The sequence below is a fragment of the Cydia splendana genome, chromosome 23, assembly GCF_910591565.1.
Source record: "Cydia splendana chromosome 23, ilCydSple1.2, whole genome shotgun sequence".
Taxonomy (NCBI): Eukaryota; Metazoa; Arthropoda; class Insecta; order Lepidoptera; family Tortricidae; genus Cydia; species Cydia splendana.
Window position 1 is genome coordinate 8,375,319 of NC_085982.1, and position 18,840 is coordinate 8,394,158.

General features: G+C 37.7%; 3 protein-coding genes across 3 annotated transcripts; 1 reads left to right on the plus strand and 2 right to left on the minus strand.

Moving 5' to 3' along the window:
- Window positions 1-745: 745 nt before the first annotated feature.
- LOC134801777 (uncharacterized) lies at window positions 746-4,434 on the plus strand. The gene is made up of 2 exons (XM_063774371.1): window positions 746-802; window positions 2,849-4,434. Exon 2 carries the CDS (start codon window positions 2,856-2,858, stop codon window positions 3,747-3,749), a length of 894 nt encoding a protein of 297 aa, XP_063630441.1. The 5' UTR covers window positions 746-802; window positions 2,849-2,855; the 3' UTR covers window positions 3,750-4,434.
- Window positions 4,435-9,162: 4,728 nt separating this feature from the next.
- LOC134801788 (uncharacterized) lies at window positions 9,163-11,726 on the minus strand. Its single transcript, XM_063774380.1, has 2 exons — window positions 11,709-11,726; window positions 9,163-10,186 (listed from the first exon to the last, which is right to left on the minus strand). The coding sequence occupies exon 2, from the start codon at window positions 10,176-10,178 to the stop codon at window positions 9,207-9,209; it is 972 nt and encodes a 323-aa protein (XP_063630450.1). The 5' UTR covers window positions 10,179-10,186; window positions 11,709-11,726; the 3' UTR covers window positions 9,163-9,206.
- Window positions 11,727-15,498: 3,772 nt separating this feature from the next.
- On the minus strand, window positions 15,499-17,608 carry LOC134801763 (uncharacterized). The gene is made up of 2 exons (XM_063774358.1): window positions 17,554-17,608; window positions 15,499-16,500 (listed from the first exon to the last, which is right to left on the minus strand). Exon 2 carries the CDS (start codon window positions 16,490-16,492, stop codon window positions 15,521-15,523), a length of 972 nt encoding a protein of 323 aa, XP_063630428.1. The 5' UTR covers window positions 16,493-16,500; window positions 17,554-17,608; the 3' UTR covers window positions 15,499-15,520.
- Between the last annotated feature and the right edge of the window lie 1,232 nt (window positions 17,609-18,840).

Below are 18,840 nucleotides of genomic sequence, written 5' to 3' on the forward strand. Positions count from 1 at the left end.
TTTTGAGCTCCAGTGAGACTTTTATAATTTATATAGTTGTAGTTAGGGTTTGCAATCCGGATCCGAAATGTATGAAATTATCCGGATCTGGATCCGGATCCGCGGATATTCGCATACATTTCGGATCCGTCGTGCAAACCCTAGTTGTAGTGCATAACTGTTTTCCATCGTATTTTCTCGGAGTCGTTCGTATTTGTCATGCTACTTCAGTCAACCTCGGTACCTACTTCTTGTACCGAAACTGATTAAAATAGCAAGATACGTTCGTACATTTCCGTGAAAACACGATGGAATATGAAATGCACTATAGCTCTAGTAGCGGTGGTGGCTGAGTGGATATGACGTCCGACTTTCAATCCGGAGGTCGTGGGTTCAAATCCTGGCTCGTACCGATGAGTTTTTCGGAACGTATGTACGAAATATCATTTGATATTTACCACTAGCTTTTCGATGAAGGAAAACATCGTGAGGAAATCTGCATATATCTGCGAAGAAATTCAAAGGTAAGTATATGTGAAGTCCCCAATCCGCATTGGGCTAGCGTGGGGATTATAGCCCAAGCGCTCTCGCGCATGAGAGGAGGCCTGTGCCCAGCAGTGGGACGTATAATACGTAGGCTGAATTATTATAGCTCTAGTTATTTTAGTTCATTGTTATTCACAGATCTGACATCAACCTGTATCCCTTTCAGTAGTTATTGGATCACTATTATAAAACAAATCAGTCATTGAATGACGGCAAAAATGTTTTATAAACGATGCGGAATTGTGACTCCAGCAGTCGTGGTCTAGGAGTGAAAGAGGTGAGAGATTTAATTTATTTTATTTTCTTTCATCGTCATCATCATCATCATCATCATCATCATCAACAACTTAAGAGTTATTCTCTTGTCGGTGGAGTATCTTCCAGCTTTCCCTATCTTGCGCCAGCTCTTTGACGACACGACCCCTACTTTTTCTTTCACTTGCTCCAAAAAGCTGCGTCTGGGTTTTCCTCTTCCCCGCTTGTGTCCTATCCGCCCCTCCAGGATAGTTTTAAAGAAGTGGTCGTGTCGTATTAAGTGTCCAATGATTTTTCCGCGTCTATTTACGATGGTGTTCAGGATAGCTCTCCTTTCATTCACTCTTCTTAGCTTCTTATTTTCTTTATTAGAAAAAAAACAGATACAGGCCAATAACAATACACAGATAAGATTATTAAATGATAAATTTTGCCTACATCTCCTAACACAATTCCCACTAGGAGTTCCGACAGTAATTTTAGGACAGCATTGTAATTGGAACTTAAAACAGATATCCTTACTGATACTAAAACTTATCAATAACGATATCACTCTTCAGCCTTGTAACGGAGCTTAAAAGATATCCTTACTTATACTAAAACTTAACAATAACGATATTTATCACATCTTAAGTAGGTACATATACTACCTAACTAAACACAGCTTGTTTTAATTGCATATTTTTCAAAAATAAAACTTACTCACGTTAGAACGGCTAGGGTTAGTGTCGGGGCTTCCGATACAACGTTTTCTATGGCAGGTTATCGGTGAGCACGTAATGGTTGCACATAAACCCTGGGGCCCGGACCGTTCGTTCATAGCGTGAGTCATTCTTTAAACCAATCTTAACGCTTACAACGCTTAGCAACGCCTCAAGTTTTGTGTTAATATCTAAATGTGTAACAATGTTATCGTATTTATTGTTATTTACTGTCGTAATATGTAATTATTATTATAGTTACCTTAGTAACTCTACTGTAGCTGGTAGCTGCGTGCAACTACGCTCCCTACAGGTGTTCACGGAAGACCACCGTCAGGTACTACTCCAGTAGGACCCGGCATTATGCTGAGTGTTCACCTTTTTCAGTGTAGTTACCGTGTACAAGTTAGTTATAAGTCTTTCTAGCGTTTCGTAAAGGAAAAAAACGGAACCCTGAGCGAGTCGGAACCCTTGGAATGCGAGACCGACTCGCGCTTGGCCGGCTTTTTTTTTCTTTCTTTGTATGTATTGTATAACTGTGTAAAAAATAAGTCAAATATGATCACGATTTCTGGACGACGTACAAAACCAATTTGCAAATACAACAGTTTGGCTGCATATTGCTCAATATAATTTATCAGGCGTTATTTTTTATATCGCTCGTTGAGCTTTGAGACTTGAGCGTCTATGGACTTTCCCGAGAACCAGAAGCAACTGTTTTGTTTTTGAATTTGGAACTCTTTATCATTCAATAAAAGTTCTATATCGATTGTGGAATATGTATAAAAAATTGTAGACCAAAATTAATTGACTAGTAGTAACCAGGTACAATTTCATACTAATTTAATAAAATTTCCTAACACTTTATCATTATTTTAATGAACAAGGTGTCAATCAGGTATTAACTAGGGTGTTAATAACCACTACGGATATGACGGTCGTTCTAAATATTATATCTACGTGACAGCGTGATAAAACGGTGTCCGTCACTTTCTATCCCGCGGTGTTAAAAAGTGACAGTTATTTTATCACGTGGATAAAACCATCCACAATACATGAAAAAATCTGAAAACTATAAATTTGTGAAAAAAATTATAACAAATAAGGGGCTATTCATAAATTACGTCATTTCAAATTAGGGGGGGGGGGGTCTGGACATCGGATGACGGTAGCGTGAAGTAGGAGGAAATGGGGTCATTTGAAGCATGATTTTTGGATGATTATAGGGGGGGGGGGTCCAAAATCGTCAAAAATCGATGACGTAATTTATGGACAGCCCCTAAGATAAATTTGTACAGAACCCTCTGTGGGCGAGTTCAACTCGCACTTGTCCATTTTTTAAAGATTTATTCATGTTTTGTTTCCAGGATCATCATGCGTTTACTAAAGGGCAGTTTCATCACTGTCCTGCCCATCTTCGCTCTCTTCACACACACAGGGGCCCAAAGATGCGACCGAATCAAAATCGGGAACGAGTACTACAAGAGACAACTCATAGCCACCATAGATGGCTACCCAACAGGAATCATCATCGATCCGAGGAACGAAAACATTTTTTTTATCCTCCACAAAAGAAATTACACTAGAGGAATCCATTTGCTCAAGCATGGCGCTTTGGGTATCAAAGAAATACCAATCGGCGATGATATGATAGGCCAATGTGTCGCAATGGATATCCCAAGCAATATCATATATTTCGGAACAAATCAAGGACTTGTCACCTTCGATTCTGCTAGAGACACAGTCGCTTCAGAAAGACCCATTGGCGACGATGATGTTCGTTCTATATTCATAGATAAAACAGACAATCAAATGTATATAGCCACTGGACCTAATCATGAAATCTTCAAATTTGTCAACGGATCATATGCCGTAAGAAGATATGAGAAAGTCACGAAAGCATACAGTTTCGTTTTAGACGCTAAAGGCAATGTGTTTTATGAATACGTCGACGGAAGAATGTACTTTTTCGCTACCGATTACTATGAACCTATACAATATAAAGGATTTTCTAGAGAACTAAAATACATATTAAGATTGAACACGCAAGACGAAGCAATCGTAGCTGTAAAGGGCTCTCTGTTCAAATTAAGTACGAAAAGCGTTTTGCCAGTGAAAATTGGACAGCTGGGTTACAAAATTACTGGAATAGCTTTTGATGCAAAGAGTAATATAATTGTGGGAACGAGAGGGAAATTATATAGGTATAAGCCGATAAATAGTAACGATCCTTGTCCTGCTGACGATTATTTTATGGCGACTATTTAGGAGGAAGTAGCAGGCTTAATCCGAAGATATAGGTTCCGTAAAATCACCCAATTGTAGTCTAGACAAGACAATTATAGTCCTCAAGCTCAATACGTAATTAAGTAAGAATACCAATTCTTTTTTTCTTCCAATTGTGAAAGTATACTTCCGCTAGATGGCGTGGGTGCACGGAGCGGGCGCACGTACGCGGGTGCCATTGTAGGTAAAATGCGGGCTGTACACACTCGACGAGAGACCCCGAGACAGGCCGAGAACGAGTGTGTACATGCTGCTCCCCTCTCGTCTCGCTCTTCTTCATTGGAGCAGAGCGGTGCCGAGACTCTCGGCGAGAGGCTCTTGACGAGTGTGTACAGCCGACATTAGAGTTGCTCATACTATTTTTCAATAACCCGCTCGCCCTCTCCGTGCAACCGCGGATGCCCTTATTACTGCAACACTCAAATAATCGAAGATAATTCAGGTCAGTTTGGTTGTTAGGCCTTTTTGGTCTATAGTTGGGAGGTTTTAAGGTGACATGACAACATGCATTCATAACTGCCACTTGAGAATATGTCCATTTCTTATTTATGTATTTTATATTTTTATTGTAGAAGCTTAGATGTATTTTTTTAAGAAAGTTTCGGAAAACTGTTTCAAAATTAATAAATATTCTATGGCAAGCCAGCTTTATTGCAATCATCGATCACATACGCATTTTTTTCTGAACAAATAGTTATAAGTCCCTACCTAAATTTAATAGCTATAATATAATACGAATTACGACTGACAAAATTTAATATAATTGAGTTTCATTCAATAAAAAAAAAAAAAAATCATTATTTCAGAACATTAAAAAAAAAATCCATACAATATTGTTAGTATCATATCATTACAGCTACATGTTAGTAAGTACATTAAGTACCTCGGCAACTTATTTATTTGAAGGTACATAATATGGTTTCTAACTTTGACGGAGTGCAGGGAATGCATTTACGCACGGCAGTGTTGGCCGAAAGTTAATGCGAATTGAAAATGTCGGCCATTAACCATTATAAATTGAACCTTACACCGTAACGGACGATTACAGTTTACGATTCAATTTATAATTGTTAATGGCCAGCATTTTCAATTTGAATTAACTTTCGGCCCACACTGACGCACGGTGTATGAGACTCACAGCTCCTGTCCCTTCTCTTCTCCTGGCGAGGGGGGGGGGGGGAGGTACGAATTGTGGCCCTACCCAGCTACCCACTTCGGCGTTTCATTTCACCCTCTTTGCCGTTCGTGAGAGATGGTTCTTATAGACGTACCTACAACTGCTGCAAGTGAAATGTGTAAATTTGTAGATATACCACTCGCACATGCCGCTACGTGTAAACTGAGGCACTATCCCCTTAGGCATCTATCCCACTTTTACCCTAGCTCTCCCTGATCTCTCAAAAACGATGGGACCGTATGGAAAATATGTCATCACTGTCATCAGGTAAGTATCTGTCACTAGCAACGTTGTGCCACAAAATTGTAACAGATGGCGTTAGCACTTTCTATATCGCGCTTACGGAGTTCCGAATGCCAGTTATCTTATCTACTATATATAAAACTCCTGATAATAGCTTTACAATTGTTAAGTTATTATTTCGACTTACCTTTGAATCCATAGGTACCTATCTCAGGTAGTTTATTTATTTAGGCATAAACATTCTTTTCATAATTATAGATTTATCTGTTGAATACAAAACAAAATAGATTGACAACAGTGGACACATAAACAAAAATTATATAATTAGGTAACAACATACAGTGTTATCTACATAAAAGTTTATATCTCAAGGTGACTTTAATTACTTAAATCTTTAAATTATAGGATGTATTATTTATTAAGTTCATGTTGATTTTATTACACAATATATATATACAGGGTGATCAATCCAAATGGGTCAGTATGGAGAAGTCAGAAACTATAAGAGATAGCGAAATCTGTTCTTAGGAACCATGGCTTCGATTTTAGATTTAATAATAATGGCATTAATTTTTTTTTAAATCTGTTACATAACCGGGATTCGAACCTGGTCAATATTCTTGTTGTTTGTTTGTATGGCAACTTTTAAACGATGCGTGATAGGTGGGGGGTGCTCGACCAAATATCATAGAGGGCCCCGAGACAATACAAACAACATTAAAAAAAATTCAAAATGGCCGACTTTTTTTTAATTTTTTCAAGTTGGTCCGAACGCGCTGAGATTTGGCATGCGGCATGCGGCGAGCCTGGGGGCCCAAGATTACCATGTCAAAAATTTTTTTGGAAAAATCCAAAATGGCGGCGGAAACGGGCAAAGTCAAATTTCCAAGTAGGTTAAGCGAGCCCGAAGGGCGAGTTTCAGGCCGAGAGGCCGAAGACCGACCCCGGCGGAGGGCCGAAGGCCCGGAGCCTCCACCCCGACTCCCAAAACGCGACTCCCAATAGGAAAAGTGTTGGGTCGTGTTTAAGCTCCAACTTCCCCCTTTCGTGTGACGCTTCGGGCCTTCGGCCCTACGCGGAGCTCGGCCTTCGTTTACTCGGCCTCGGCCTCGCGTTTTGGGAGTCGGGGTGGAGGCTCCGGGCCTTCGGCCCTCCGCCGGGGTCGGCCAAGTTCGCCCTTCGGGCTCGCTTAACCTACTTGGAAATTTGACTTTGCCCGCGTCCGCCGCCATTTTGGATTTCTCCAAAAATTTTTTTTGACATGGTAATCTTCGGCCCCCAGGCTCGCCACATGCCAAATCTCAGCGCGCTTGGACCAACTTGAGAAAATTTAAAAAAAATCGGCCATTTTGATTTTTTTTAATATAGTTTGTTTTGTCTCGGGGCCCTCTATGATATTTGATCGAGCACCCCCCACCTATCACGCATCGTTTAAAAGTTGCCATACAAACAAACAACAAGAATATTGACCAGGTTCGAATCCCGGTTATGTATGATAAATTAAAAAAAAAATTGAATGCCATTATTATTAAATCTAAAATCGAAGCCATGGTTCCTAAGAACAGATTTCGCTATCTCTCATAGTTTCCGACTTCTCCATACTGACCCATTTGGATTGATCACCCTGTATATATATATATCGGTGACCGTGACACTCAAATCTTTCCGTTATATGGAAACAAAATATACTTTGTTAGATTTAAGGTTCAAACCATTATTTATTCAAATCAAAGAGAATAGATAGTATAGAGGGGTCCTGTCATAGTAAATTTTGTAGTCACAGTAAATTTACTGCCATCTATCGACACACGACTAAAACTAAAAATGAAAACGTATAAAATTATCAAAAAAATGTATATATATGGATAAATGATTTTATTATTTTTATATCATTATGACCCATGTTCATTCACTGATATCTATATGTGTTAAAATTATTAAATTTGAAACGGTGTCGTCACGCCATCTAGCCGAGCATTAGGCCAAAGGTGTGTGCGCCATCTATCCGAGAATGACTTTTTCTTGATTTCCGAGGCACGTTTTTTCCTTAGACTTTATTCATCTTATACGAAGTTACATATGTCTTTGATTCAAATAGAGGTACGAATAGTGTCCGACCTAACCCGATTTTTTTACCGAAACCGGAAGTTCGGTTTTGCTCTAGTTTCGGCCGAAGGTTAGGTTTTAATTGAGTTTTATCGAATCATGATGTTTTTGCCGAAACCAAAACGATGACTACCATGTGACTACGAGTATTTTGATGAAAGTAATTTATACATAGTCGTTCCGACCTCATTTCTGTCGACTATCACATCAATGTCTCTAACGACTCTGACACCCAAAGGTGGTATGGAAGATATATTTTCTTTTTTAGCTAAAAGACCGCCTATTATCTTTTTCTAATTTAACTAGTTAACTAGTTTCGCCTTAAAACTTATTATTTGTAGGCAAAAATTATATTTATTTACGTATTTCAAGTTTGTGAATAAAAAAAACTTTATTACTTAACTAAAAAACATCCATACCATCACAGCGCAGGCTTCGTCACGGTACCTACAGAAAGCTCATCCACCTTCTTAGGTGTCGTGAAAAACAAATACCCATCCTCCTATTTAAATACTTAACTATATTTACTGTCTTCACTATCGATTAGATTTCGGGGAAGATTAGAGCTAAAACAGACAGGCATAAGGCAGCCAGAGAGCTTTCGTTATTTTTTCTCTGGTTACGATAATTTACACTATGAAGACCATTAGGTAACCTAGGGTGACTGCTATAGTTATTGACCACTACATACTTAGTAATTGGCCTTTCCTAACAAATCAGAAAGAAACAAGCGAAAAGAAGTCTTATTGTTAGGAGTGGCCAATTACTATATGAAGTGGCCAATAACATTAGCAGTCACTCTACCTACTATCTCAAAAATGTCAAACCGTTCAAAGTAAGTCAAATACGCGATGATGTGGTTAAAAAGTAAACCGAGACGTATTACGAAATCGTGAAAGTAGGGGAGAATTCACATCGCGATCGGAATGATGATGCATTTATTTTCGCGGCCGACTATATCTTATTGCTGTGCAAAAATATTATACAGATGTAATGTAATGTAGCGAGCAATGGAGCGCAACATTCTAGGTGTCACAGCGACGGATCGCATCCGAAACACTATATTACGACGACCACCATTCACGACGACCTTCATTAATAACTGGCTAGAAAAAGCTCAACAACGGGAGTCGTGGAACTCAAGGGGAGAGGCCTTTGCCCAGCAGTGTGACCAGCTATTTAAAAAAAATGCATGATTATTTTCCTTCGTATTTTCACGGAAATGTACGAACGCTTGCTATTTCAATCAGTCTCGGTACAAAGAGTACTGAGGTTGACTGAAGTAGCATGACAAATACGAATGTTTCCGAGAAAATACGATGGCAAATAATTAAGTATGCAATCTGTACTTCTGTAGGTCTAAGAGCGTCGCTAGGGGAGGGGAATGGGGGGGGGGGGGGTAGGACTTACAGTGCCTACCTAGATTTAATGACTAACCTCTCTCTTTGGGTTTTATTATTTACTAACCAAGATTCTATTTTGTAGTTAATAACTCTTTGAGGACTTTGAGCAACATTGGTTGACCTCATTGTGTCTAGATACGATTCAACTATTATTTCAGGACCAATTAAGGTGTATACAGTAAGTAACGACCTGTGAGTACGGAGTAACAGGGTCAAACAACAAACTGTGTTCGCGTCTTTCCTATAGACAAAGACATATAGACACAGTTAAGGGCTATAAAGGTTAATTTTCTTATTTAACCCTTATCCTCATGAAAAGGTACTCCTTTTATTTGGATAAGTATGATAAAATCATTACCTAGATGCCCACAAGCTGTTAACTATTGCCCACAGGAGAGAAAACTGTACAGTTCGAATGAACACACTTTTGTGTTTGACCCAATAACAATTAACAAAACAACAAGCATAAATCATAGCAAAATTTTTATTCTGTCAAAACAACAAACAAAATTACATACGGCTGGAAACCTTCGTGTTCTTATAAGCGTTGAGCTGTTCCTGCTTATCTTCAAAGAACTCATTCAGTTCATCAATGTTCTTATCAGCGAACAGAGTAACCAGGTTGTACACGTAAATCTTCTGCTTGTAAGCATAGTATTGGTACAGGATGGTGTCCGGGGCGTACGCGGTCGGTAGAGACTGGAACTTAACTGGCGACATCTCGCTGGTACCGTCCACGTTCAACTCCCAAAGACGGCCATCAATAACAGCCAAAGCCTGGTTGACCAAAACTGGAGGCCTGATGAGTGCTACTTTAGCGGGATGAGCGGGAAGACCCTCGATTTTAAGTACACGCTGGCCATTGTAAGTGTAGAACTGGTGGTTGCCGTCGTAGAAGAACATGATACCGTCGTAATCGAAGACCATGTCTCTAGCGTCCTTAACTGCTTCAACTTTAGTGGCCATTTTCTCACCTTCATTATATTTGTACATAACATGGTCTGAGGTCAAGTAATATACGTTAGCATGTTCAGTATCAACAGCCATTCTGATGATGCTGTCAGAAACACTACCATATTTGGTCGCAGTTTGATCTGCTTCGTTGTACTTGTAGATGCCGTCGCTAGCGCCAAAGTAGACGATCTTGTCCTTAGCGTAAGTCGTGCACTGTCCGTTCTCAAGCACCTTCTTGGCTACGCCGTTCTTGTAGGTGTACAATCCTTTGTAGTCGTAAGTTCCATCGTCTTTGACATCAGCTTCGACGAAGAAGATGGTGAGTTTAGTTTCGTCAGTGTCTTCGTTGCTGTCATCAGAGTAGTTGATCTCGTTGAGGGGTACGACGATGTCGACGATGTCGTGGTGGCCGGTGTAGACGGCGAAGGAGTCGGGGAAGAACTTCTTGGTGATGATGAGTTGCTCGTCGTTGCTGGGGGGCGCGGCGACGGCCAGGGCAACAATGGCGGCGAAAATTGCGAACTTCATTTTGGAGTCTGGAAATAATTGAATAAAAGTAAGGAACGGAGTCATGAGCGTTTTTTATGGGTGGAAATCTCGCAAAAATAATTGAAGAAGCACATTTAGGTTTTTTTTATTTATGAACTATTAAGCGATTCGGCTCTAAATTATTATCATCTAAGAACCCTAAGCAGTTGTCCAATTTGGCAGCTTGTAAAATGACCGTTAGGTATATCAATACCTAACGGTCATTAGGTATTGATATTCCTATATATATATATAAGCTGTCATAATATAAATAGTTCGTAGGTTTAAGTTACAACAGTTGTACCTATCAATAATAATTTTATTAACATTATCCGTCCGTACTCGTGGCCTGTTACATGTACCTACCTACATAAAACATGGTGAAGATAGTTTTAAATAATTTGTCCAATAATGTTAATTTATTTACAACATGTAGATAATACTTACAGTATCACGGTTTTATTAAAATATTGAACTAATAAAACAAAATTGTATAGATTTTCACTTGTTTATGCAAAAAATTAATAACAAAAATGTAGCTCTTCGTACAAGTTATCTTTACTATTAATAAAGGTACCTATCAAATTACCAAAAGACATAAGTATATTATTTTTTATGTAACGTATATTAGTTTAAGATTTATTTGAGCGAATCGACAACAAATTATCAATTTTGTTTGGAGAAACTTTAATTTTGGTTAGTAGATATTGTTACATTTAATTGATTTTTATTGTTTGTTAATAATTCTAAATAATTCATATTTGTCTTTGAACCATACTTATTTATTACACCTAAAAATATTTTTTTTTTTTTTTTAATTTTGTTAGGTAATTTTAAATCGTTGACAAAACATTTGAATCGTTGAAATTTGTAAGTACTCAGAAATCAGAAATTTTCAAGTTAATTTAAATTGGTCAAAATTATGTACTTATGTTTCAATTTAATTATAACGAGGCAAAAAAAAAGAATTCTACGCTACTTTTAATAGTAAAAAAATATTTAATAAAACGGGGCGCGCATTTTTCCAAGATGAACTAGGTAAACATATTATTACAAAGTTAGTTAACAATATCTTAAAACTAGCGTTTCACCACACCACTTCGTAAAGGCCCTATTTTAATATTCAATTACTCAGGAAAAAGTTGCATTTTATCCACAAAATTGCCAAAGTACCTAATTAAATGCAAATTTCGAGTTGTTTCCTCATGTTGGCTAGCAAAATAGACTTTCAAGTAATAGTTTTGAATAATAAATATTTAATTTTGATCATTTGGAATTGATTTCCAATATTCGCTCTCTTGTAAAAGAAATAACTATTTCCATTCTTCAACATCAGAAAACAAAGTTTATTAAATTTATTAATATTATATAAAATTTCATTTAATTTATTCCTTGGTTAGTGTGTGTACAAAAGGTCTTATGTGTAAATCATCACATGTCTCAACACAACCCTGTTTTTATACATATATAAAATGATATAAAAATTATATGAAGCCAAATAAAAATAAAATAATATTTAAGTTTTCTTACCTGTACCGTTGAATCTCCGGAACAACACTAATTTCAAGTCACTGCCGATTCGCTTATATCCTCATCAAATGTGACCTAACTTGATAGCCTAACTAACTTATCTCACATATTTTTCAACAAATAAGGTAAGGCTTATTATTATTCGGGCACCTAATTAAACAGGTACCGTAAAATGGGGTGAGTAGGGTTCGCGGGGAGAGTTGGGTTGTGAATGGGGAGAGAAGGGATGAAAGGGGGGTGAGATGGGATTTTAAGGCTACTGCTACAAAAATAACGTATTCCAATTTAAAATGGAGCTATAGTACCTAACGCTCATAATAAAAAAAAAACGATCCAACAATCTTCCAAAATCACCTTTGTATGACAACCCAACTCATCCCAAATACGAGGGACTACGGGGTGAGGTGGGATTTCCTGTTTATCGTCAAAGTTATGAAATAATGGAACTACCCAAAATAAAATAAAAACTAAAATACAAACGTCCGGAACACTTATTATACAGTGTGTTACCGGCTTTTATTAAAATTCGTAATAATATGATCCATTAGCAGTTGTATGCGTGTATTAACAAATCATAATTATGTAAATTAACTGCTCAATTAAACTTCCAAAATTCGCACACGCAATGTAGTGGATGTACTGCGTAATTGTCGTTACTCATATCGCTAACGCACGTGGTACAAGGTATGTCGTGGTACGAGGGTAAAAAACTGAGACAACTATCGTAAAATTATTGTCGTCCTTATCGCTGGGTTCATGTATGGAGGTTTTAATACATTAATTAAAGAGTTTTTTGTCAACTTTGACATGACAATTTCAAAAGTCGTCAACACGTCGTGTTGTCAAAACAAACCAAAAAATATTAAAACTGGTAAGTATCAGCTTTTCTTTAAAATGGGTTACAATGCTCGAGAGTTGTTGATACACGTGGAACTGCAGCTCAAGGCTTAAGGCTTTATAGGAAACACTTCCCAAATTGACGACATCCACACAATGCTCGATTGATAACAGCGGCTTTTCAGCGAGTTCGTGAGATTAGGCCAATCGCCCCTGATGGTTAGCCTGAAAGGGCCATGCACGGGATCATGCCAGTGCAAGTTGAGGAAAGGATTCTCGAGCCCTTCAGACAGGTACCAAACCAACGTCAAGTACTCGTATTATGTGGGGTTAATGTAATATTTTATTAAAATCTGGGGTTTGTATTTAAGTTTAATTTAGTTGGTAGTAAAGTCTTTATCAATGAGACCAGAGTGGCTTTAATTTGGTGTAGTTATCTTAAGTGCATCTTGAAATAAACTTCGTAATAAACAAAGTATGAAGAGCTGTCATTAGCACTTACTTGTCAATTTACTGTGCTGTACATTGCGGGCAATTCAAATTTTGTTAGAAAGTTAACGAAGTCTGAAATTTAAATTTATTAATTAAATTAATGTCATGGTTACATTATAGATATACGATATTTTAACCTCCCTTAAAAAAAGCCTGGGTCCTGGTAACACACTGTATACATCATTCAGTTTGCATATGTAAAAGTAAAATGTTATCGAGGTTTGAATGTCAGGTGTTGCACCTACTCACCCCATTTTACGGTACTTTCATTGGGTAAGTATATTTTAATATCATTTGCCTGTGTATTAATAATTTACCGCCAATAAATGTATATCAACCCCAAATAAAACTTCGTGTAGGTACCAACTTCGTACCGGCGGCGACACGGGTACGCTCGATGAAAAATTATACGCGGTTAAAAGGTTAATAAAATACGTAAGGAACCTACTAAAATTCATGGTATAATAATATACTCCGCCTGGTACTCCATTCCCGTCTTTTCTAGGTCACCTAACTGACACAAGCCTACGTCATCATGCGACAGCGCTATATATAGCGGCCATGTTATTGTGACGTAGGCCTGTGTCACTCTGGGAATAGAAGACCATGTTTTTTAGACTATGCTAAAATTAGTAATACATAGTTTCATTATGAAAGTCTACCTAAAGTATGTACCTATGCGTCAAGTCCGGATTCATCCTGAGGGTTGCGAAGTGGGAATCTCGACACAATGCGAATTTTAATTCTTTTGAGGTGAGCGTTCCGACTGAACGTCTAGCGACCTTCAACAAAGAGGAGTTTTGGCACCCAAGTTCCGGCGGTTCCGCGACCGGCTCCCTGACACAGCAGGGTTGCGATATGCATCGTAGCCATAATGTGCGTTTAGTGTTTAAGATATATGTATTTGATGATATATATGCTAGTTTTAAGGTCATATATTATGTATGGGTCAATAGTTGCCTGAAAATAAAGATTTTCATTCAACATTATGTTTCCGCATTATTTTTTTCGCATCAGTTTGGTGACCGCGTTACATCTGCCATTGTACAAAATATTATTCAATCGAATACTTAACTCCAACAGTTCATAAGATGGCGTAATGTGTTTTTATTCTTCAGTCTCAATTACATTGTATAATGAGAATTCGCCTCAGCTAACCAGGATAATGGGAACCCTAAATAAATTGCTGCCCAAAGTCGCAAACATCCAACTCAGCAAAATTAAAAAAAAATCGTCCCTGGACCGCTTATTGATGAATTGTGACATTTGCTTGAAATGGAAGGACTCTTATTTCATACTCGTAGTCCTAAAAATGGGACGAGGGGCCTTACAGTTTAAAGGGTATAGCACACTGCGTCCGATTCGCACGTGGCTCCGAAGTTTCAGAAGAGCTCCGAAGACCACGCATAGTTATTTCGAACCTGTACGGTTACCATCAGTTTGTCACTGACATAAACGCCGTCGAGAACGTAATTTACTTTCTATACATCCCGTTTGCACTAATATGCGAGTTCGAGCGAGATGTATAGAAAGTAAATTACGTTCTCGAAGGCGTTTATGTCAGTGACAAACTGATGGTAACCGTACTGGTGTTCAATTTATGACGACGGTGTTTACTTACAGCGACTTACCTACCTTACCTAGACTTACCTAGATTTAATGACTAACCTCTCTCTTTGGGTTTTATTATGTATTTTGACCAAGATTCTTATGTATTTTGTAATTAATAGCTCTTCGAGGAATTTGAGCAACATATATTGGTTAACCTCATTGCGTCTAGATACGATTCAACTATTATTTCTGGACCAATTAATTTAATTACACAATCGGTCTACCGCGATATAATTTCATTGTTTTTACCTTAATTTCCGACGTTTCAGCTGAATTGCACCAGCTGTGGTCACGGAAAGACTGACGTCCCATCAAATATCAACGGAGATATAAAAAAAACAACACTAAACTAACCGAAATTATGTAGTTTATAAGGGTCAAAAAGATCACTGTGTTATGTCTTACATGCCCACAAGCTATTAACTATTGCCATTAAGTAAGCAATGATTTTATCATAGTTCTCTAAATAAAAGGAGGACCTTTTCACGTGGATAAGGGTTAAATAAGAAAATTAACCTTTATAGCCCTTAACTCTTGTGTATGTCTACAGGAAAGACATAACACAGTGATCTTTTTGACCCATAAAGATGTTCGGTGTAGACAAACGTTAACATTTGCTGGGACGTCAGTTTTTCCCTGAGCACAGCTGGTGCAACTCAACTGAAATGTCGAAATTTAAGGTAAAAACAGTCAAAATTATATCACGGTAGACCCGTTTGTGTAATTAAATATGTGTACAAAACGCGAGATATTAAAGTGTTAGGTGTATACAGTAAATAACAACCTGTGAGTACGAAGTAACAATAACAATCAACAAAACAACAAGAATAAATAATAGGATAGTTTTTATTCAGTCAAAACAACAAACAAAATTACAAACGGCTAGAAACCTTAGTGTTCTTGTAATCGTTGATCTGTTCCTGCTTATCTTCAAAGAACTCATTCAGTTCATCAAAGTTCTTATCAGCACACAGGGTAGCCAGGTCGTACAGGTAAATTTTCTGCTTGTAAGCATAGTATTGGTACAGAATGGTGTCCGGGGCGTACGCAGTCGGTAGAGACTGGAACTTAACTGGCGACATCTCGCTGGTACCGTCCACGTTCAACACCCAAAGACGGCCGTCAATAACAGCGAAAGCCTGGTTGATCAAAACTGGAGGCCTAACGAGTGCTACTTTAGCGGGATGAGCGGGGAGACCGTCGATTTTAAGGACACGCTGGCCATTGTAGGTGTAGAATTGGTGGTTGCCGTCGTAGTAGAACATGATACCGTCCCAGTCGATAACCATGTCTCTAGCGTCCTTAACTGCTTCAACTTTAGTAGCCATTTTCTCACCTTCATTATATTTGTACAGAACATAGTCTGAGGTCAAGTAATATACGTTAGCATGTTCAGTATCAACAGCCATTCTGATGACGCTGTCAGAAACAGTACCATATTTGGTCGCAGTCTGGTCTTGTTCGTTGTACTTGTAGATGCCGTCGCTAGCGCCGAAGTAGACGATCTTGTCCTTAGCGTAAGTGGTGCACTGTCCGTTCTCAAGCAACTTCTTGGCTACGCCATTCTTGTAGGTGTACAATCCTTTGTAGTCGTAAGTTCCATCGTCTTTGACATCAGCTTCGACGAAGAACATGGTGAGTTTAGTTACGTCAGTGTCTTCGTTGCTCTCAACAGAGTAGTTGATCTCGTTGAGGGGTACGACGATGTCGACGATGTCGTGGTGGCCGGTGTAGACGGCGAAGGAGTCGGGGTAGAACTTCTTGGTGATGATGAGCTGCTTGTCGTTGCTAGGGGGCGCAGCGGCGGCCAGGGCAACGAGGGCTGCCAGGATTGCGAACTTCATTTTGGAGTCTGGAAAAAAATTAATGTAAGTAAGGAATGGTGTCATGACCGTTTTTTTATGGGTGGAAATCTCGCAAAAATAATTGAACGGGCACATTTCAATTATGATTTAGGTAGGTACTATAAAACAATTCGGCTCTAAATTATTATCAACCAAGAACCCTAAGCATTTGTTCAATTTGGTGATATACCTAACTAAAGTAGCACCATATGTACTGTAAAATATTTAATAAAACGGGGCCGCGCATTTTGACAAGATGAACATAATATTACAAAGTTAGTAAACAATATCTAAAAACTGGCGTTTCACCACAGCGCTTCGTAAAGGCCCTATTTTAATATTCAATTAACTCATGAAAAAGTTGCATTTTATCCATAAAATTGCCAAAGTAATTACCTAATTAAATTCAAATTTCGAGATGTTTTCTCATGTTGTATAGTGATTAGAGATGCACCGGATATTTGGTTACTATCCGGTATCCGGCCTATCCGGCCAATATTTTAACATCCGGCCGGATACCGGATAGTACGCTACTATCCGGCCGGATACCGGGCACTGCTTGATTTCGAAGTAAACAAAATTGAAATAAGAAACAGTCACGGTCATAATCGTACTCGTTTATTATTATAAAACAATTTAAAGATTCCACTCACTTGCACGCGTACTAATTTCGAACCTAGAAATTAACTAACTAACTAACCTAGAAACTGGTCAAAACCTGCACACTGCGCACCTGAAAAACCGAAATGTAGGTATAGTTCCGGATACCGAATATTCGGCCGATGGTCAGGCCGAATATCCGGTATTCAGCCAAACAACTATCCGTTGCATCTCTCCTAGTGATATAGACTTTCAAGTAGGTAATAATTTTGAATAATAAATTTTTAATTTAGATCATTTGGATTTGATTTCTAATATTCGCCCCCTTGTAAAAGAAATAACTATTTCCATTCTTCAACATCAGAAAACAAAGCAGTTTATTAAATTTATTAATATATATAAAATGAAAATAAAATTATACTAAGCCAAATAAAAATAAAGTAATATTCAAGTTTTCTTACCTGTACCGTTGAATCTCCGGAACAACACTAATTTCAAGTCACTGCCGATTCGCTTATATCCTCATCAAATGTGACCTAACTTGATAGCCTAACTTATCCATATTTGTGACGTTCTACGGGAAAAGGTACCTTATGAGGGTTTCTAGTTTCGGAGATATTAAATGTTTTGTAAAGAGGTGAAAAAATGCTCAATTTTTTTTTATTGTGTGATCTGAAACCTTAATGCGTAACGTTTGTTTACCTGTTTTTATTTTTGTTATAAGTTAGTTATAAGCCTAGTAATGTCGTCTCAGAGTTTAGTAGAAAAGGTACCTTATGGAAAAAAGATTGAAAATTCCCAAAAAAACTAGTCAATACGGGAAAAGAAGTTTGGTAGAGAACTGTATTAGCATTCTGCAAAACTAATTTGATAATTTCAGTTCTGGTTGGGGCGCCTCGCAAATATTATAACCGTACATAGACCGACATCACAAATCCAAGTAGACTGCTATTATACCAAAGTTACTCTCGTCAAGTCTTTCTTAACTAGAATAATCTTCATTTGGTTTGGTCGCATGCAGTAAATCAGCCATTGGTTTGCTGAAAAATGCCAATACCCGACGCATTACCTTATGGAATATCTGAGGTCATTGAACCTCAATGCCGCTTATCTTCAATAGCAACCGAAATATATTATTGATAAGAAATAGACGATTTATACCATCTTAACCCCAAAATATTATTAGTTTATCCTAACTGTTCCATCATCATCATGCCTCATCATGTAACTTGACCACAAGGTACCTTTTCATTACATACAAATTATTGGTCTTTTTTAAGATTATTATGACGAAGAACTAATTAAATTGGGGGCAGTTTAATGTAAATTAATATTTTCTATTCATAAAAGATAAACTATAATATGATTGATATTTTGTAGCGATGTATTATTAGATTTATTTCCATAAGGTACCTTTTCGTAAATGTATGGAGCAAATACTGTTATTGTTATGTAAGTTTAAAGTGGCATAAGGGGTTAAATATAGTATTTAGTTGGGGTTTTAGGATTTATTTCATTTGAATGACAGAATTTCTTTCATATGTGCTCAGAAAAATTGATTGTGTGTCACATTAAAAGTAAAAATATTCAATTTTGTGATTTTATATGAAAAAGTCAGAAAATACATTTTCACCTCTAAATCGGTATTGTTTTTTGCTTAAACTGTCTGTCAGTGTCGTTTTCTAATAGATAAAATTTAAATCTTGAGAGCTCATTGCAATCAATCGTGAAAATGAAATAAAACTTTA

Bases quoted from the DNA above. Each gene is read 5' to 3' on its own strand.
- LOC134801788 (XM_063774380.1), bottom strand. From the start codon at position 10,178: ATGAAGTTCGCAATTTTCGCCGCCATTGTTGCCCTGGCCGTCGCCGCG.
- LOC134801777 (XM_063774371.1), top strand. From the start codon at position 2,856: ATGCGTTTACTAAAGGGCAGTTTCATCACTGTCCTGCCCATCTTCGCT.
- LOC134801763 (XM_063774358.1), bottom strand. From the start codon at position 16,492: ATGAAGTTCGCAATCCTGGCAGCCCTCGTTGCCCTGGCCGCCGCTGCG.